Genomic DNA, 19,233 nt, shown 5'->3' on the forward strand with positions numbered 1-19,233 from the left:
AGTCTAGCATAGGTCGGATCTTGTTGGTCGTTGCCGTGTAACTGAGAAGGGTACAGCCTCCACAAGGCATTATGGCAGACGCTAAGTCCTTCCGTGAGGTGTGGTCAAGGATAGACGTGAACAAAGGGTCACGGCTTAGTTGATAACGGTCTATCGTATCTGCTATCATGGCGCCTAGTTGTCTTGGTTCGGAGTTTTTCTGCTCGTGGGTTGCTTCGCCATGAGATGACTCTGGCAGCGACTCACTGTCAGAGTCGTCATCTTGGTCTGGGACTGGGTTCAATGAGATGATACCCATATCCTGGGGATTATCGTAATCCAACAAATTGTCTTTCATATACTGAATCAATTCTTGATTGCCACCAACGATTGCCAAGAACAGAGGGGTTCTTCCTGACAGGTCTCTCACACTGAACAGACTTTCCGAGTATCTCTTCAATATCTTCACACAATCCAGGGAACCAGCCTTTGCAGCGAGGTGGGCGCATGTTCTGCCAAATCGTGGACTAGTAGCAGTGATCTTGTCAGCTAGAGGTGTGGCCTCTAAGAGTGTTGTGAGGGCATCACGATGCCCACCGGCTGCCGCGAACTGCAAGGCATTGTAAGTATCGCGATCCTCCATGTGTTCGTAAACGCCTAGCCAAGGAAACTCTGCCGATCCGACTTTCTCGATGATCATTTCAAGAATAACCACATATCCAAGCTTAGCGGCAAGAAGGTAGGCACTGATGGAATTTGGCGGCGCCAAAGAGGCATCTGCGCCTCGTTCAATCAGCAATCGCGCCAGGAGGATCCTCTTTGAACAGATCGCTATCGTGAGCAAGGACGGGGATGATGCGGGGAATCTCAATGGTAAAGCACTAAGGAGAGAAAAAGAGTTAGTCAGACGCTGCATAGGGATGTCAGAAGACCCGAGACCTCCATCCTAAGTTGCGCAAGAACTTAGTGAGGGAGGATGAGTTTAGAAAACTTGAGGGAAGTGTAGGATGAGTTGAGGAAAACTTGGTAAGTGTAGGATAGAAGACTTACGGAGTAATTTCCAAACCGTCAACGTCCATTCCGCAATCAATGAGCTGACCTAAAATCTTCACAGAAATCGCTTCATCGGGTACTCGTACGAGCTCCGTGAAGGTATAGTGTTGCTGCTGCCTAATCTGATGTGGCTTCGTGCCACAGAGAAGGGGTCGAATCATGCCAACGTCCAAGGGCTGGTTATCAGCTAGGAAGGTCTCAAAGACCGATTTCCCTTCCAGGCTCCGCCGAGGATTGTGCACGTTGCAGCCGCATTGAACGAGTAGCTTGACGAATTCTGACATGCGGAAGCTGACGGCCTTCGATAGCAGATGTGCCGCCTCGTCTTCGTTGAAAAAGCCCATGATCCCTAGCTCGCCGTCCTGCAGATTTTTGTCGTCAAACCAAGTGGCCAAGATAGCGGCGGCAAACGGGATGTGCCATGTCTCCCATCTCGGAAGACTGACAGACTCCTGCCCTTTCGTTGCTATACAGCTGACCGCCCACTTTTTAGTCTCCTTTTCGTAATCTGCAAGGGCCCCGGCTTTCACTAAGCACGATATAGCCATGCATATGAAAGAGGTGAGGAAATAGAGGTTTGTAGGATGTTCAAGCGAATGTCTGCTAAGCAATGGGAGGACATCCTGTGTAAACCGCAGCCAAATGCCTCGTCCAGTTGAGTCTCGCGATTTGAGGACTTCTGGCGTAAGAAGCTGCATGTAGGCGCTGCGTGTCATGCTTGGAGAGCAGGATGGGTGTGACGATGGGCTACTAGTCAATCGACCTTCCTTCAATAGCTTGACGTTTGTGATGACTGTCTCTGCTGCCGTTGTGCCATCAGCGAATGGCCGAGAGGGTCCAGCCCTGTCAAGTACCAATGAGACCAGCTCCGGGCAAGCCGACATGTTAAGTGACTTGAGGAGTAATTCATCATTCATGTTAGCCTGAGGAAAGAGATGGAACAGTTGTTGTACAAGCCCCGTATTGCCCCATTCGACGGCCCATCGAGCCAGGTTCTCGTTGCCCTCCGCTCGTAGATACCCTTGACTTTTCTCGAGCAGAAACCAGGCTGCAAACGGGGCGGCGGCCGTGGAGGTCTTGGGAGACTGCTGAAGAGCCTCGACGTGACAAAACGCTGACTGCAGTGGCGTATACCCTTCTTCATCGACGGCGTTCAAGTTGCGGATCTTGTAAGGATCGTTGTCCCACAGGAATCTGAGTATGTCGTCTTCGTTAGTAGCGGCGAAGTAGTGCCAAACATTGCGGCCGCCATTATCCTTGTCAAAAGTCGGTGCAGCGTGTTCGAGAATCAGCTTAGCCATAGGACTAACTTCATTACAGACCATGAGTGGTGTGCGACCACTCGAATCTCTGGCTCTTATTTCGGCCCCAGCTTGAATCAGCATGTCCAGAATCTCATTCTGTGCAGATTCAGCAGCCATGTGGAGAAGAGTCTCCTCCTTATCGTATTTGAAGTTGGGATAGAATCTTGGGTCTTTGATCAGACGATCCACCAAGATCACATTGAAGTCCAAAACAGCAGTCCTAACGACAGCCGCAAAGTTGCTGTCTTTCAATGTGTCCACCTTTCCATCAGCCAAGGGGGAAAGCCTAATGTTGGCGTGCACCATGAGTCGAGCTACCAGCTCTTGGAGCCAATTGTGCTCTGTGGACTCCCTTTCGATGTCGACCAGTGTCAAATCATAGATGTATGTGAGCAAACGGGCAAACCGAGTTCGATGAAGCAGACCGCGCTTGACTACAGGCTCTCGCTGTAAAAGGAGACAAAAAGAAGGGTCCAGCGCACCTCCTTTAGCGATGTCAGTGGATCCCTGGCTGGCATTTATAAATCCTTTGATGATGTTTGTAAAGATTGTTTCATGTTTGGTCTTCATTGCAGTCCAAAACGCCAAGCCTGCTAGTGATACCTCTTCAGTAGCATTTTTCCAAGAATAATGAAACGTGCAGTCTGCACCCTTCTCGACAAGCAATAGGATAGTTGCCGCCTGATCAATTTCAGAGTCATTACCAACGAGGAGAGTCGACCACGATACTGGCTCCGTACGCGTGATAAGAACCTTGCTGCCTACGAGGGCGCAATATAGTGGCGTGCCGAGAAGACCGGGTTGGTTGACGTTGGCGCCCATTGAAAGAAGGTCTCTGCAAAGATTAGGCAACCCGAGGGCAGCAGCAATATGAAGCGGTAAGACAGATCCGTCGCAGAGCGCATCAGTTAGCTCGAGAAGACATCTTGGCGAAAGGGCCATCGTGCCGAATGTTCGAGGGTATGTCTCCCTGGCATACTCAAGAACCCACTGTACAAAGTTGTACGACTTTTGCATACGGAAGAGGGAGCAGACTTGGGGCCGAAGTTTTTGCCAGTAGATCTCTGCGTATTTGGGCCACCGTATAGCCGCTATTCTATATGCTGGCTCTATTATGCGGCGTGACTTGACTAATGTGATCTCTTTGTTGTATTCTGCCGGTTCGCGATCATTTTCAAGCGAATTAAGGATATTCAGCCAAGCAGAGACATCTTCGGGTCTTGCTTCTCCTTGTTCATCGTCATAGGGGGTCTGTACAGGTGATTCGATAGCCTCTGGGTCATATTCCTTCTGGACCAGAAGTTGGGGCAATGGTTCTGATTCGAGTAGGGTGAGCCGAAGTGAGATATCCTCGAGAGTGTCTGAGATTCCGAGCACGAAGGCTAGTTTGGATCGAATATCATGGAGTGATGATCTGGCGGCTTTGATCCCATCAGAAGTGGCGAGATGGTGAAATGACTTTATGGCAGTGAGGAGTATCTCATACCCATCGACAATTGGCCACTCTTGTGAAGGGTCATTTTCGGATCCTGAGGCGCTAGGGGTGATACCCAGGGTGCTATCGGCGGTATCATTGTCTGCAGATAACTCAACGATGAGGGACTCAAGACTATAAAGTGTGCCTCCAAGGAGTCTTAACTCGATGGTCAGGGATTTGAGGTCATTTCTGTCAGCTTTGGCTCCGTTCCCTGCTGTTACGGAAGCAGATGCAGATGCCTTCAGATGTGCACTGATGCAGACACAAGCTTCAAATGTGGAATCCTTCAATGTGCGTATGGTCTTCAACAGTGGAGGCGACATTTTGCTGACTCAAGCTCATGTTGTTTCTGTTGTTGCTGTGATGATAGCTTCTCTACGAAGCATAAGAAATCGAGGTTGTACCATCGAGCGCGAGATGAAGAAGTTGAGTATGAAAGTTAAACATTCGTCAGTGGAGGCTCAAGGCTACCGATGTCATGGGTTGGCCGTGGTGGATGTGGAGGTAATGGTTACCAATCAGCACAATTGATAGCGGAGCTTGGACCACTTAAGCTGCAGTGGCCTCGCAGAAATTCAAGACCTCGAGCCTAAGTGACAAGAATAATTGTACAAGTTTAGAACAGTTTATGATAGACTTAGTATAGGTTTTGGGCACATTTTATATAATTTAGTAAATATTTGGCATATGTTTGACCAAGGTACCGATAGTTAGGTACTGGCTACAGGTTTCTAGCCTCTGCACACCCGAGGCAACCTGGACAGTTCACAAAGAATGGCACTTCACGAACGAAGCATAATAAACTACCAAGCTAGGGGAGGCGAGAAAACCTCAGGCCTCGAGCCGAAGTGGCAAGAATAATTATATCAGTTTAGAAGAGTTTAGGATAGGTTTAGTATAATCTTCTAGTAGATTTAGTTGTAGTAAACTATTTAAATAAGTTTAATAAATTTAGGGAAGACTTTTTATCTATTTAGCTAAGGTATTTACCGCCTCAAGTCTCTGTGCATCCTGATAAGGTAACTTGAAGGTTATAAGAAAGCATAACACTTCATTAACAAACCATAGACATCCAGCCAAGTTGCGGAGGCAAAGAAAGCTTCGGACCTCGACCCTAAGTGACAAAAATACTTAGGTAAGTTAGCATAATCTTAGAAGACTCTTTAATGAGTTTGTTTTAACATCATATGCCAAGGTCCTAAGTTTCTTGCTCCCTGTGCTCAAGCTGAATCTTCTGGTTGCGAAACGTCGTGATCGTAGCAGTCGTAGTATGCAGCCCGAGTGCTTTGAGTACTGTTAGGGGTTTGCAGTGCTGAAGAGCCGCATTGTGGCTTGTGAAATTGAATAGAAACTCAATTTACTGGCATCGAATACGTCCAGAAAGGGCCCATAAGATAACTACGGATTGGAGGAAATATAAAGTCAGTACCAGTAAATTATTGGACATTCATTCCAACGGTGACATGAGAACTAAGCTTCATGTAACCAAGCTTCATCCAGTGAGCACACGACCACCATAACTGATCTAGAACCAATGAGGAAACGTAGAAGTCACTAATCTGCCAGACCGTTGAACAATCCGCAACTTCTCAATCGGTGCATCAAGACTAAAATCTGAAGCTACTGTATCGCAAATCCTTCTCAAGATTCGCTATCAAATGATTGTCGCCGGCTGACTCACACGGAGTGATCAAGACGAACCAAAACACCAGCTTCCTCATTCGGAATCATACAAGCCCCTCTCCGAATTGCCTCATCAATCAACATCTCCAAGATAAATGTATAAAAACTAAGCCAAGACCTTTACAACAGCTCATTCAAAAACCTAGAATCCCAAATCAGTAAAAAATATAAACACAATGTCATCTATAACAATCCGCCCCGCCACAATCGATGACAGCGACTCAATCGCAAACATCCACTACGAAGCACTACAGTTCTACCACGACTTCTACGCCGCCTTCTTCCAGCTCCATCCCCGCGATCTAATCCCCCTCGCGACAAGAAACGCCCTGCAGAATCCGGGGCAGCAGCACTTCTTGGTAGCTGAGCAGGCGGGGAAGACAGTCGGGTTTGTGCGCTATAAAGAAGTCTTTAAAGACAAAAAGCCGAACTCGAACGCGAAGCCCACGGCGTCAGTATGGACGGTTAAAAAACACATGGAGGAACTATGGGCTTGGTTTAATGAGAGAAGTGAAGAGATTGATGCATCCAAAGAAAAAGCCGTTGATGGGAAAGATCATATTGGTAAGTGTTTTCTTTGTTGTGACTTCAAGTAAAGTGGCTTGCGTCTAATGCGGCGTAGAAGTGATGCATCTCATGGTCCACCCAGACCATCAACGGAAAGGCATCGGCGGCCTATTGCTCCAATCCGTTACCGAAAAAGCCGACACCGCTAATGTCCCAACGCTGATCGTATCCTCCGTCGAGGGCCACGGCCTCTACAGAAAGCACGGCTTCGAGTCGCTGGGCACATGGACAGTCGACAACGAGGAATGGGCGCATAAGATCGCGGAGCACGAAAAGGCGATCGGATATACAGACGGAGTTATCGACATCGAGGACAAGTACAGAGGGATACGCGAGGTCGAAGATAGCATGATCCGGCAGCCCAGCATCCGTGTTGCATGATTCGCCAATCTCAGCAATTTAGTGTGGATACATAACACCGTACCGTTCTCTAGTTCGTATTCGTTTTCTCTTCCAGAAACAAAAGAAAAATTAAGAGAAAATTCGGGAATTGGGTGTGTCCCCGCTCCAATCACGATAAGATCAAGATGTGCAAATCCAGGTACAACGGCCTAGCGAGCCCCCCTTCAGAGAGCGTGGGACCCCTGTGGGTATCCGTACTACGCCATCCATTGAAATTAACCCTTGGAATTGGGTCTTTTGCGGCATCCAAACACCCCCGGCCCCGAAAGGAAAGACACCGCTGGCGGCAAGATTTCAGCGGAGCTCAATCTTAATAATGATGTGAAAATCGCATGATCTCAGTCCCGTTGTTCTTATCAATCTTTCTCTCCTTCATCTTCATCTTTTTTCTTGCAATTCTCTGCTGGTGTAGCTGTAAATTCACATCGCAATTGCTTCACCATGGACGCTATACTCGAGCTCCTCGACCCGTATGTCTTCGATTACGGATACGCATACCTTTTCCCCCAACAACAGCTCCAATCAACAAAGGCATACGGAAACTCGACAAACTACGCCTCGTCTTCCAAGAACTTTGACGATGAGTACTCTCTCAACTTTGGCTCGTCACTACCGCGTGACGACATCTACCGCCAGAGCGCTTCCATTCTCTTGATCGCTGGCTTCGGCGCCGCCTTCATCTATGTCATTTCCGCCGCCCTTTCGTACTACTTCGTTTTTGATCGCCGTCTCGAATATCACCCTCGATTCCTCAAGAACCAGATCAAGCTCGAGATCCAGTCTAGTTTCTTCGCCATTCCCATTATCGATCTTCTCACGCTCCCTTTCTTCCTTGGAGAAGTGCGCGGTCACAGTCTGCTGTACACACGAATTGACGAGTACGGCTGGTGGTGGTTGGCTGTGTCTACTGCCCTCTACATGATCTTTAATGATCTTGGCATTTACTGGATTCATCGCCTTGAGCACCATCCCAGTATTTACAAGTATGTTCACAAGCCTCACCACAAGTGGATCAGTAAGTCAAACTCCCTCTTTCACCAAATACCGCGCTAACAAGAGCTTCAGTTCCCACCCCCTGGGCTGCCATTGCTTTCCACCCTGTCGACGGGTACCTCCAATCCCTCCCTTACCAGTAAGTAACGACTTCTGCGCCGCGATTGACCTCTTACTAACGTCAACAGTGTCTTTGTCTACATCTGCCCCATGCAGAAGCACCTTTACATGTTCCTCTTCGTCTGCGTTCAGATCTGGACCCATCCTTATCCACGACGGCGACATGATTACTGGCCATTGGCTCGAAAAGTTCATCAACAGTCCTGCCCACCACACTCTCCACCACATGTTCTTCACCTGCAACTACGGCCAATACTTCACATGGGCCGACAACTACTGGGACTCTCACCGTGCTCCCATGCCCGAGCTGGATCCTATTCACGAGGCGGTCCGAGTCATGCGCGAGAAGGGCTTGGTGGACAAGGATGGAAACCCCATCAAGAAGTCCAAGGATGAGTAAATGCAGACATGACATTTATGAATACTTCACCCTCAGCGTCGTGTCCAACTAGAACAGACCGACCATTCCGGTGCCGGCACCATCACATCACGACTGGAGTACCCTTGGCCTCACAGCGTCGCCGGCTGTGCAGAGATTCCGGGGCTCTTACGAAAAGTTTTCAATCAATCAAATAGACAGTTTTAATCACATAGCGTTGCATAGGGAATTCTTCGACAGGAAATGTATTGACTAGAGGATAATAGCAATAAGTATAATACCAAAACAATCTGATAACCGTGCAAATATCCCAAAACCTGTCCCCCATACCTCACGACTACCTTCCCGCACTACGACTGCCATCACACCTTTTGTCTCACCGATTTCAATGGTTCACCTCCTGAGCTTAGACTTGAGCCTGGCCCTGGGTGACTGGGTGCGAGTCAAGACCCAGCTTGAACCGTCTCTTGCAAGCCTTCCACATCTCAATGAGGCCGATATATACAACAACACAACCAGCGACGACACCCCACTCCCATGAAAGACCTTTGTGCTTGAACACCTCGGTGTTGAGGTAAGGAATATACACGATAGGGAAGATCATTACAAAGCCAGCAACAACGGACCAGAAGAGGAACTTGTTGTGGTAGATGGTCTTGAACACAGAGAAGGGTCCAGTGGCACGCTCGTCCATGTTGAAGAGACTGCGATGGAAGTGCTTCACCTCCCATGCTGTGACGAGCAACAGGAAAGCCAAGGTGGAGAAGGTCGTGGCACGAGCGCGGTAAACAAGATCACAGGCATCATGTCCGCTCTCGTTGCAGCCTTCCGCCATTAGGTAGTAACCTTGGCCAGATGAAGCATAGTTGACAAGCATGAAAGCACACAGGCAGAGGGAGCCTGAGCAGAGTCCATAGACAAGCTGATCGCGAACGAGGTCAAGGGTAAACACACCGCTGCGCAAGCTGCGGGGAGGTCGGCGAAGGATATCAGGAGAGGCTTCCTCGAGACCAAGGCCCAGAGCTAGAGGCGATGAGGTAACCAGGTTGGCCCAAAGAATTTCCAAGGGGGACAAGGGGAAGACGGCGTTTCCATGCTCATCCTTGAAGGCAAGACCAATAAGAAGGAGAATGACTTGTGCCAAATTGGATGTCAGAAGATGTAGAAGGAACTGTACCAGTCAGCAATTATGTCAACAAGCAAGGAGAGTAACAACATACCTTCTGAATATTGTCAGCAAGTCGTCGACCTTCCTGGATACCGGTAACGATCGAGGCAAAGTTGTCATCAGTGAGAACCATGTCAGCCGCCTCTTTGGCGACGTCGCTACCACGGTCTCCCATGGCAATACCGACATCAGCTTGCTTGAGGGCAGGCGAATCGTTGACACCATCACCAGTCATGATGCAGAATGCCTTGCGGCGATGGAGGGCTTCGATCATGCGAACCTTGGTCAGAGGGCTACAGCGAGCGAGAACCACGGGGAGTTCGTCCAGGCAGTCAATCTCAGCATCGCTAAGGGCGCCAAAGTCGGCAGCTGCCATGACGATGTTGGACTTGATGGGGATGTTCTTGTTGAGAATACCGACCTCGTAAGCAATGGCTGTGGCAGTCTTGATGTGGTCACCAGTAACCATGTGAACAGTAACACCGGCGGCGCGGCATTGTTCAACAGCGCCAGCAGTCTCAGGGCGAGGGGGGTCATAGAGACCAGCAAGACCGACAAACTGAAGCTCACTCTCAACCTTGGAACGATCATGGCAATCCTGAACGTCGCCATTCATAGGCTTGGTTGCGATACAGAGCACTCGCAAACCTTGGCTGGCGAGTTCTTCAGCTTTAGCTAGGATTTCCTTCTTGAACTCTTCAGTCTCAGTGAGCTTGGTGAGGAGGACCTCCACAGCACCCTTTGTATAGACGTGTCGAGTCTTTTCGACCTCATTACCGTAGACAACGCTCATGAGCTTGCAGGAAGAATCGAAAGGATGTTCGGCCACCAGGGTGTCACCCCCGGAAACACTACGGCCAAATCTCATGGCGAAAACCTTCAGAGCAATCTCAGTAGGTTCACCAACGGCCTTCCACTCAGCATCCTCGGAAGTGATGATGCTGCTAGAGTCCGTCTCAGGCTCTTTCTTGCCGTCACTGACTGTGGCGTTGTTGCAAAGAGTAAGAACCTTGAGGAAAGTGTTCAGGTAGCTTCCAGCCAAGTCAGCAGACCACTTGACAGTTCCGCTGTAGGGGTCGTAGGGGTTGGCGGTGCCCTCAACAGTTCCGGCGAGATCGCCACGGAGCCAAACCTTTCGGGTAATCATTCGCCCTTGAGTCAGGGTACCAGTCTTGTCCGAGCAGATGTTGGTAACACCGCCAACGGCTTCAAGGGATGGCATCTGACGAACGATGACATTACCGCGAACCATTGCTTTAGTGGCAACGGCCATTGTAACTGTCAAAACGGCAAGGAGAGACTCGGGGATAACTGCCACACCGACGCAGATACCGTAGAGAAGAACTTCATCGGTGATTTCCCACAGACTGGCGGAAAAGACGATGATGACAAGGAGAATGGCGAAGGCGAAAAGCAACAGGGCGAACTTGCTGAGGGTGACCTGGAGAGGGGTTCCCTCGAGGCCAAGAATTCTGCGACAGAACTGGTAGAACTTCCAAACTGCGCGACCGACGGGAGTCCTTTCGGTGTCGTCGTTCTTATTCTTGCGCAGGAGTTCGGCGATTTGGCCGACCTCTGTTTCCATACCAGTAGCAATGACAATACCGGTGGCTCGACCTCTAGTGACAGAGCTTCCGGAATAGGCCAGGTTAACACGATCACCCATGGGCATATCGGGGTCAGTGAATACGGCATCTGGCTTCTTGCTAATGGCGATAGATTCGCCAGTGAGAAGTGCCTCGTCGGTAGAGACGTTGATACCTTGAACCAGGCGCAGATCGGCAGGAACAACATCGCCAGTTGCGAGAGAGACTATGTCTCCCTTGACGAGGGTTTCGGCCTTGACAGTTTCACTCTGACCATCTCGGATGACCTTGCATTTAGGAGTGGACAGAGCATAGAGCGACTGGATGGTCTGCTCAGCGCGGTAGTCCTGGATCAATCTAGCGGGTATAATGTTAGCATGGAGTGGAGATTAATGAGTACGGCTAGATGTGATTCGGACTGTCAGCTTCAGGGTATGGCACAGGATTCGGCCTCAGTGCTTGGGGCTTCTGGCCTTACGCATGGCAAAATCACAGGCTTCACCGTATGGCAGCAGGAACAAGGAACAGGAACGAGAAGATGTAGCAAAGTGCAACAACGATGTGGGGAGTTGTAGCAGCAGCAAGCGACAGCTCCAGCAGATTGGCTGGGCGAGTGACGCAGCAAAGACATACCCGACAACGATGTTGAGGACAATGACGGCGGCCACGACGCCACCCTCAATATAGTCCGAGATAGCAAAGGACAGAGCGGTCACGGCGATGAGGACGACAGTCAGGGCATTGGCAATCTGCTGTATGAAGATCTCGTACAGAGAGATACCCTTGGCGCCTTTGATAGAATTAGGGCCGTCCCGCGCAAGGCGGGCAGCAGCCTCTTCGCTACTCAAACCATCGTCGACGTCGGACTTGAGGTCTCTAGCGACGCGATGAGCGGAGAGCGTATGGGGAAGAATCGGCTTCTCTATGGCTAGTAGGTCTGGGGGTTCCGCTATAGGAGGCTGGTCGTCCTGACCGGTTGCGACGGTCGAGGAGTCCGACGTGGAAGTGGCGTGAATTGCACCATTCGCGGATTTGGATTCGGTTTCTCCCATCGAATGGGTGTTGGTATAAGCGAAAGCTGGAGGGGAGCTGAGCAAGGATGTTTTTGTTGAAGGCAGGCCGGACAAGATCAGCCGGGGGTTTTCTGAGTAGACTTGAAAAGAGAGTTGAAGTAATATGTAGGGAAGAGATCGCGTGAAGCACGATATCTGGGTAGAGAAGAAAAGAAAAGTCGTGGAAAGAAGTTGAGAGGGTGGCAGCTTTTATCTACAATCCGAGGTAGGAGGGAACCAGGAAGGACCGGACAGATGCCGGCAACAACGAGGTTAGAAGCGAGGCTCTGTAGGAAGTTCGTCTACGTGGGGGACGGGTACCTATCCCAAACCTCTCAAGCACCTCACTCTCTCCCATCCCTAGAGACTCAGATCCGATCCAATCCAGTCCAATAGAGGAAAGGAAAGGAAGTGAATAACACGGGAGTGTGAGCTTCCCACTTACACACTCACGCACCCATGCATGTGCTGCCCCGCAGTCTAACACACACTGTGCTTCGTCGGCGCATGGTACTACCAGGTACTAAGATCCATTGTCAGAGCATTCAGAGAGACGATAGTATCGTTTCCAACCATTAAGTTGAAGACTGTCAACGAGATTCGGTCAGATTTTGTTACGACAAGATCAAACGCTTCAAACAGCCATTTACTGCAATGCCAATTGAAGCATTATTCAACAAGCTTCATCCATCTTATCCAAGAGGATCGTCGAGATTAGGTTTGGTGGAACCAGAACGGCCTCTTTGGCGCCATTGAAGCAAAAGACTTGCCCGAGACACGTTGTTCTTCTACACCAACGAAGACGGATAATGTACTCCCAAGTACTCCTCTTGGCGTGCAGTATCGCGTGGGATACAGACGAATCAAAGCTCATCCTGCCAAGGTCACGAGGGGTTGCAAGGGATCCAACACCTACTATGATACGCCCGTCGGTCGGATCAGCAATTGCTTTCCTTGGACAGTTGTTTCTCTTTTCTTTTGTTTGAATCGTCATCTGCGAGTAACCGACGGTCTAATATCCATCGTTCTTGTAGAAAGTTGTGCGACTTGGATAAATGTCAGCGTTTGAAGGAAAACGCTCTGAGGAAGAGAGTCGCAAACGCCATCTCAAGCTTCACGTCCATTGGACAACACCTCGGACAACAGAACACAATACGACACAAGCTACAGTCTCAATGGCAACGCAAACATCATCTGCCTGAATCAATCAATCTCCATCCATTACTGTGCTAGAATCACCCACAATCACTGTCCATTAGCGTCTGTCGTCAGCAGGCGATAACTTATCCGCCTCGACATCAAGTTAACAATATCCACATGATGAGGTTAGCCGTTGTACCAATCAGTCATTCAGCGACCAATCACACTTCACCTTTTATCCTCGCCTCGTCTAATTGTCACCACTTCTCTTCTTAATGAGAGAATGCTTGTTTGAACTTGGCATGGCTTGGGCTTGGCATACGACGATATTTAACCAATACTGTGTTGCTTTTGCTTCGCCTTGGCCAAGACAATTCTCCTCTTAATCACCTGCTACGACGAGCCAAGTTTGGTTTTGCTTGGCAACGATGGTGATGAATGTCACTACTTTTGCGGTCTTCTTTTTATGGAAACCTGCATTGTTGCATTGTATTGCTCGTTATGCTAGTTTTGTCCTCCAATGACCACATTGAGCCTTCATTCATTCACCCTGGCACCCAATTACGGCCAAGACCATCTGGGGAACGGCCTTGTTTTGGCGGCTCTTGCTCCAGAATTACGCTAAGATTTAAGCTTAACAATTGGGTTGCAAGCCTGGCCAGGGATCTTCTCTCAAAACCGCCTGAAACGACCCCAACCCTCTTGATTTTTGGACTAGGAAACATGACGGTGCTACTCTAGAGAGGTTCAGAGGTTCCCGGTTCTGCTACAGGCTCTGACTTCATCGACTATGTTCAACCGTCATTGCGCGAATCAGGTATCCTGAACAACAAGGGCACTACACAGCCACGTAACCTTGCTACTAGTGGATACGGGTCTTTTTGATCTACAGCCAAGGAATCATTTCACTGTGTGAATGTTACAAGCAAGTGCCGCTCACTCGGCGCCGTCTTTTGGACTCCGGACCGGCCGTGCACCGGGATGCAAGCCACGACCACCGACGGCCGAGACGGAGAACGAACGGCTCAGACATTACAGCACGATAGTTACGTTTGGTCGACTACTACGTATGGGATCAGCATTGGCCAATGGCACTTTTCGACAATGATAACCCTAGCGCTTGAATAAAGTTGAACGGGGGTAAGTCTGGGGAACAAGCTTAAACCAAGCTTCGATGAGGGTCCAGACATCGAACTTCCCCGGATATCAACTTCCAAAGACCCTGTACAGCTTCTGAAAACAACTCGCTCGCCGAAGCTGACTGCTCGTATCTCCGGTTCTCAACGACAAGCTAGTCCTGCGTCTTGGAAATCATGCCACTACGATGTTAAATGAAGATAGAATCTCCCTGTTTCTCCATACAGCGTCTCATCCACCTTCTTGGCTTTGCGCAAGGCTCCAGTCATCATCATAAACGATGCGGGGTATGGGGTATTCGCATGGGCGTTAATACCATGGATGCAACAAAACGTCTACGAGAAAGGTAAGATGAGTGCAAGAGTTCGGGATATTTAGGGTTCTCTGATGACTTCTATGTTGCGATGAGACAAGACTTGCCAAACTAGGAGATACCGGATGCTGGCTTGCACGGGAGGCACAACTTCGGATACAAGTAATACGGATACAGTGTAGGTCTTGTCCGAAAATCAATCCACGCCGGCAGGGACGGTTGTGTCTCTAAGAAAGGGAACATCGGTTTGAAGCCCTCCTGGACAAACTCGGACTTCAGATTCACGGTCTATGCAATCAGTCTCAACCCTGACGGCAAACACAATTTGGCTAAAAGCTTTGCTCCAGCATTGATTATCGACCCTACTCCGTACGGGCCAAAACATGTCCTTATCCGTAGACCAGGTCTAGTACTATCTCTCACTCCTTGCCAAGACGCAGAAACTCCCTTATCCGAGGAGATTAATAAACGGCTCCGGCCACTTCCCCCACACAAGTGGCTGGTCACCCAACCGTCCGCTCACCGGCGAAAGCAACTTGATCTTACGACGTTCCTCATCCACATCCGATACGTACAAGAAGCCCATGACACTTGCAGCACGGACCGTATCGGGCGACTCCTTCGGTGTTGCGTGCATAATGGCAAACGTCCAGTGCTGCATCGGCGTTGAGGGGTCTTCTCGGGTGACACCCTGGCTGTGAGAATGTTCTAGCATAATGAGTCAGTAAAACCGGTAGTAAATGGCTTGGCAAGGGTTATGTACCGTCGGAGGTGTGATACACAATCACGCTGTCGAAATCGACTTGTTGAATCAGGGGGCTGAGAGTGCGCTTGGAGTCGCCGAAGAAATACTCCTTGATAGCCGCTTCTCTTACGTGCTGTAAGAAGGCCTCGTCTCGAATGACGACACCGTCGGACTTGTCGATGGGAACAATGCTGATGGGTTCTCCCAGACTTGTTCGCTCGTTGCTGAATCGTTTAGATAGCTCGGAGGTGATACTTGTTGAGCCAATCACAATGATAACATTAACTGGTTACGTTAGCTTATCTTCTTTCAGCACTGGGAGTAAGATATACCGGAAAATTCATCGACGATGTGTGCGACAAGCTCATACCCATCTTTGCTCTGATCAGGAAGACCCATTCCATCGATAATGACACCTGAGCTCTTGACGTCCTCATCCTCGCTCAAGCGTGCACTTACGCTTCCGGCAAGTTTACTCATGAGTTCGCGATAAAAGTCGGGGTCTTCATCGGGTGATGCCAGTCCGTAGTAAAACACCAAAGGAAGCTTCACGGGCACACTGCTTGGGCCACTGGTAGGCGTACTGCCCCAACCGTCCACGGCCTCAATGTCCATGACAGTCGCAAGAACACTCGCACTCAGTGTTCCCGGCAGACTGAGCAGTCCTTCTTTAGGATTCGCATTCACCACTAGAGGTTGGTAGCCTTGTCTTGTCGCATAACTCGTCAACGTCCTCGCAACCGTCGTCTTTCCCACATCTGCCGGTCCAACGATCAACACCCTCGGCCCCTCTCTCCCCTCTCTCGCCGCCTTTTGTCGCATATCATTAAGCTGTCCATGAAGATTCACATGCACATTTGCCGGATTATCAGTCGGATTCGCATATTCCGCCACGGAGTCAACATCGCATCGGCCATCGATCTCGAGCTCGCACCCGTGCCACGTTAGAATCTTGGACTTGACGCCCGCAAAGGTGTAGGCGTTTTTAGGACCTAGTTCGACGCCGTCTTTCTCAGCTGTGCCGGAGAGAAGCTTGACGATTACGGGGGAGGAGGCTTGGAAGCGCCATTCGCAGGCTGGTCGGAGGGTGATGACGCGGGTGGTCGAGGCGGTGGGCTGTAATAAATGTCAGTAAGGGCTAATTAATGGTGGTTATAGAGATTTACCTGTGTGGGAATCTGGCCCAGGCCTGGAATTGACATTGTCGCTACATCGACTTTGACGGAAGAGAAATGTCGTCGTGATCAAAGGTGTCTGTGCGTGGGGCTCTTGGAAGCTTTCCAGAAGCTCGATGCAAGGATGAGATAAAGTTGGAGCAGCAAGTTATGTGACATAAATATCGGTGTAGAAAAGCAATGTTCAGTGTGGATCAATTCTGTCGACTAATATCATAAGAATGAGCTACGTGCTACTACCATTCGAAACTACCCTGTAGCTATCATTTCAACTTTTAACCATTTGACCAACTTTCAATTCCCCTTTAGTATTTATCCTCAGCAAGATCCCTCCCCTTCTGCGCATTTCTGATCGATGGAGCAGCGCGATCATCAACTCTGGGCTCCTTGTAGTGGCGCATCAACTCCTGAGGGAGAAAGATGTAGAACGGCGGGACAATCATCTCGATAGATTTGAGAAATCGCAGTCCCGCATCCAACTCACTAATAGTTGCAACGGTCTTCAATCCCGGCATCATGTTTGCCAGAAGAGCATCGTCGAAGAAAAGAGTGATCGTATCCTCCTTGACAGGCCACTCCCCAGCCCATGGGTTCTCCCAGTCATCTTGAATGAAGCCCTGTTTGAAGACAGCTTTACCAACAGGGACATGGTTCGCTGCCTTGTCGCCGATGACGAGAGAGTTGAATCGCTTGACAATATCCTCTTCGGGGCGGATGATCTCAACCAGCTCAAGAGTGCAGGTGTATTCGCTGAAGATGCTGGGTTCCTTGAGAGACAGCTTTTCGAAGAGTTCAGGCTCGTCCATGAGAGCAAAGGCCGCGAAGAAGACAGCCTTGGGATCGAAACCCTTGGGTCGCTTGAAAGTCTGGAATGACCAAGACTCTTCGGTTGATGTCTCGTAGAACATCTCTGAGCAGGCGAGGTTGAAGTGCCCGGGGAGATCAGCGTTGAGCTGTCGGATCATGGGCCACTCGACACTCGCAGTCTTGCACAGCTCGAGAGCCTCCTTGACACTGTCTTCGTACTCAGGGCAGACATCGTGCTGGAGAACGTATCGAAGAAAGTTCTTAATCGTGTCGATACCCTCCTCCATTCTCTTGGGCTCAAAGGAGGTCAGATGGACGAGACTGACAGAGAAGAAGCCCGCAACGACAGCAGCAAAATCGACACTCCACTTCCCGTCATCGCCGTCGTAGAACTTCTCGCCACCTTGAGAGTTGGCCCAGATAACATCTGTAGCAGTTGCCTCTCGACGCTGGGCAGGAGTAAGTTCCTTCATCTCTTGCTGGCTGAGACCGCCGAAAGTGTTGGGCGTAGTATCGACGCCACCGAGGAAGAGATACTCGTTGAAGTACAGGCCGCGGTCGCCCTGGAGACGGCGTCGGGAGCGGAAACGCTGGATGCAAGATTGCATGCGCCTATAAATGTTAGCACTGGCTCTTGCTAAGATAGATACCGGTCATACTCAGCAAAAGCGAGGTCTTGAGAATAAATCTCATTCTTCTCCTCCTTGGCCTCGACGGGAGTCATAGGCGGATCGGCGAAATACTCCTCGAAACCACTCCCACGGTTCTTTGGAAGCGCTGTAGGACCACGGTTGAGGTTCTTGTTTTTTCTCTTCCGGCTCTTCTTGGCGATGCCCTGGAGGGACTCTGGCAGAGCCAAGTGCTCCTCGATCTGAGGCTTGGAGTCTTCGGCCATGATAGTTGATGAAGAAGGGAAGAAGATTTGGGGATGAGGAATTCCGAGGCTTTATGTAGCCAGTAGCCCTATGATTCATAGGCTAGATGAACACACGGCGAATTCAGCCAGGTATGCCTACCTAAAGATGGGACGAATCGGTTCTTAGGAGCTGGCTAGCAGTGTCAAATCTTTGGCTAATAAAGGGGAACTTATGCTGGCATCAGGATCTGCAAGCATCGTTTCTCCTGGAATCAAGATGGCTTAGAGACAGCAAAGGACACTCACAATAAGGAATGCACAAAAGAACGGACTGAAGACTTCCATCTGAAAACGTGTCAGTCTGATTGTTAGCTGTTAGCTGCTGTTTGGCTCAAATATGGGCGGATGTAAAGCAGGCGGCAAGCTACCAATCGACCGAGGCTCCAGACTGTATTGGTATTCATGATGGAGGTCAACCAAGCCCTTGAATATATATATTTATCAAGCCTGTCCCATAGTATAAGTGGTTTTGAGCTTATGGAATCACAATCTCAGAAAGCAGAATTTCATGGCCCTATGCTACTGCTTCTCTCCAGAGGATAGATAGAATTCTTACACGCAAGTAACGAAGGTTGCAAATAAGTTCTCAAGATCAAAGAACGTCAATAAGATATCGAGTTGACACAGAGTCACTCCAGGATATTTGATCCAACTAGCCTTCATGCTCGGAGGCTCAGACTCCTTTGGGTGTATCTTTTTTTGTTAAGTGAATTTACACAAATTATAACCAATATATCATAAAGGTCGAGCACAGTCATGCAATATCCAACTCATGTGTTTGCGACAGGATTTAAGCTTGGTATGTTGCGCTTAGCTTTGATGCATGGGTTTACTTGAACAACTTAGTGTACTATATGTGAATACAGTACCGATCAGACTAGTATAAAGCCTATCATCTAATCCCAGGAAATCTCTCAGGACAAAATGCCTATCACAGCTGGGCTGAAAGCAAGGCTTTCACGATACCCTAGTGCGAGCAGCACCAACCAAAACCACGCTGGTCAATACGGGCCGGCCCATCCCGGCCAAGAAAAGGGTGTCGACAACACGAGAGAGGGATTTAAGGAAAAGTCACAGGCATCTTGATTTGATTCGTGGGGGTTGTTATTGGTTCTGGGGTCAGTTGATAGAGGTCACCAGGCGGTTTTTGGCTAAGCTGAACGGGTGTAGCTGATAGGGTGTGATAGTGAGACGACGTGTGATATTTGGGGTTGTACGACTTGAGTGTTTGTGTAGT

At 49.5% G+C, this 19,233-nt stretch overlaps 7 protein-coding genes across 9 annotated transcripts; 3 read left to right on the forward strand and 4 right to left on the reverse strand.

Moving 5' to 3' along the window:
- Positions 1 to 174: 174 nt before the first annotated feature.
- On the reverse strand, positions 175 to 4,252 carry FOXG_09166 (uncharacterized protein; the record flags this gene model as incomplete). Its single annotated transcript, XM_018388206.1, has 3 exons — positions 1,030 to 4,252; positions 295 to 860; positions 175 to 245 (listed from the first exon to the last, which is right to left on the reverse strand). Exons 1-3 carry the CDS (start codon positions 4,134 to 4,136, stop codon positions 175 to 177), a joined length of 3,744 nt encoding a protein of 1,247 aa, XP_018246229.1. The 5' UTR covers positions 4,137 to 4,252.
- A 1,155-nt stretch (positions 4,253 to 5,407) lies between these two features.
- Positions 5,408 to 6,622, forward strand: FOXG_09167 (uncharacterized protein). 2 transcript variants are annotated; one of them, XM_018388208.1, is made up of 3 exons: positions 5,408 to 5,593; positions 5,643 to 6,060; positions 6,119 to 6,622. In XM_018388208.1, the coding sequence occupies exons 2-3, from the start codon at positions 5,673 to 5,675 to the stop codon at positions 6,442 to 6,444; spliced, it is 714 nt and encodes a 237-aa protein (XP_018246231.1). In that variant the 5' UTR covers positions 5,408 to 5,593; positions 5,643 to 5,672; the 3' UTR covers positions 6,445 to 6,622. The 2 variants fall into 2 exon arrangements, with proteins under 2 accessions (XP_018246231.1, XP_018246230.1); XM_018388207.1 differs by having other exon boundaries at positions 5,408 to 6,060.
- A 284-nt stretch (positions 6,623 to 6,906) lies between these two features.
- Positions 6,907 to 7,978, forward strand: FOXG_09168 (uncharacterized protein; the record flags this gene model as incomplete). The annotated part of the gene is made up of 4 exons (XM_018388209.1): positions 6,907 to 7,480; positions 7,531 to 7,597; positions 7,647 to 7,704; positions 7,769 to 7,978. The coding sequence occupies 4 exons, from the start codon at positions 6,907 to 6,909 to the stop codon at positions 7,976 to 7,978; spliced, it is 909 nt and encodes a 302-aa protein (XP_018246232.1).
- Positions 7,979 to 8,174: 196 nt separating this feature from the next.
- Positions 8,175 to 12,305, reverse strand: FOXG_20003 (potassium/sodium efflux P-type ATPase, fungal-type). Of its 2 annotated transcripts, XM_018400265.1 has the most exons (3): positions 11,345 to 12,305; positions 9,178 to 11,068; positions 8,175 to 9,128 (listed from the first exon to the last, which is right to left on the reverse strand). In XM_018400265.1, exons 1-3 carry the CDS (start codon positions 11,761 to 11,763, stop codon positions 8,364 to 8,366), a joined length of 3,075 nt encoding a protein of 1,024 aa, XP_018246233.1. In that variant the 5' UTR covers positions 11,764 to 12,305; the 3' UTR covers positions 8,175 to 8,363. The 2 variants fall into 2 exon arrangements, with proteins under 2 accessions (XP_018246233.1, XP_018246234.1); XM_018400266.1 differs by having other exon boundaries at positions 9,178 to 12,305.
- A 2,101-nt stretch (positions 12,306 to 14,406) lies between these two features.
- FOXG_09171 (uncharacterized protein) lies at positions 14,407 to 16,427 on the reverse strand. Its single transcript, XM_018388210.1, has 4 exons — positions 16,265 to 16,427; positions 15,431 to 16,214; positions 15,117 to 15,383; positions 14,407 to 15,061 (listed from the first exon to the last, which is right to left on the reverse strand). Exons 1-4 carry the CDS (start codon positions 16,298 to 16,300, stop codon positions 14,802 to 14,804), a joined length of 1,347 nt encoding a protein of 448 aa, XP_018246235.1. The 5' UTR covers positions 16,301 to 16,427; the 3' UTR covers positions 14,407 to 14,801.
- Positions 16,428 to 16,565: 138 nt separating this feature from the next.
- On the reverse strand, positions 16,566 to 17,975 carry FOXG_09172 (uncharacterized protein; the record flags this gene model as incomplete). The annotated part of the gene is made up of 2 exons (XM_018388211.1): positions 16,566 to 17,692; positions 17,731 to 17,975. The coding sequence occupies 2 exons, from the start codon at positions 17,973 to 17,975 to the stop codon at positions 16,579 to 16,581; spliced, it is 1,359 nt and encodes a 452-aa protein (XP_018246236.1). The 3' UTR covers positions 16,566 to 16,578.
- Positions 17,976 to 18,920: 945 nt separating this feature from the next.
- FOXG_20004 (uncharacterized protein) lies at positions 18,921 to 19,082 on the forward strand (the record flags this gene model as incomplete). The annotated part of the gene is made up of 1 exon (XM_018400267.1): positions 18,921 to 19,082. One exon carries the CDS (start codon positions 18,921 to 18,923, stop codon positions 19,080 to 19,082), a length of 162 nt encoding a protein of 53 aa, XP_018246237.1.
- Between the last annotated feature and the right edge of the window lie 151 nt (positions 19,083 to 19,233).

Source organism: Fusarium oxysporum, chromosome 9 (genome assembly GCF_000149955.1).
Source record: "Fusarium oxysporum f. sp. lycopersici 4287 chromosome 9, whole genome shotgun sequence".
Taxonomy (NCBI): Eukaryota; Fungi; Ascomycota; class Sordariomycetes; order Hypocreales; family Nectriaceae; genus Fusarium; species Fusarium oxysporum.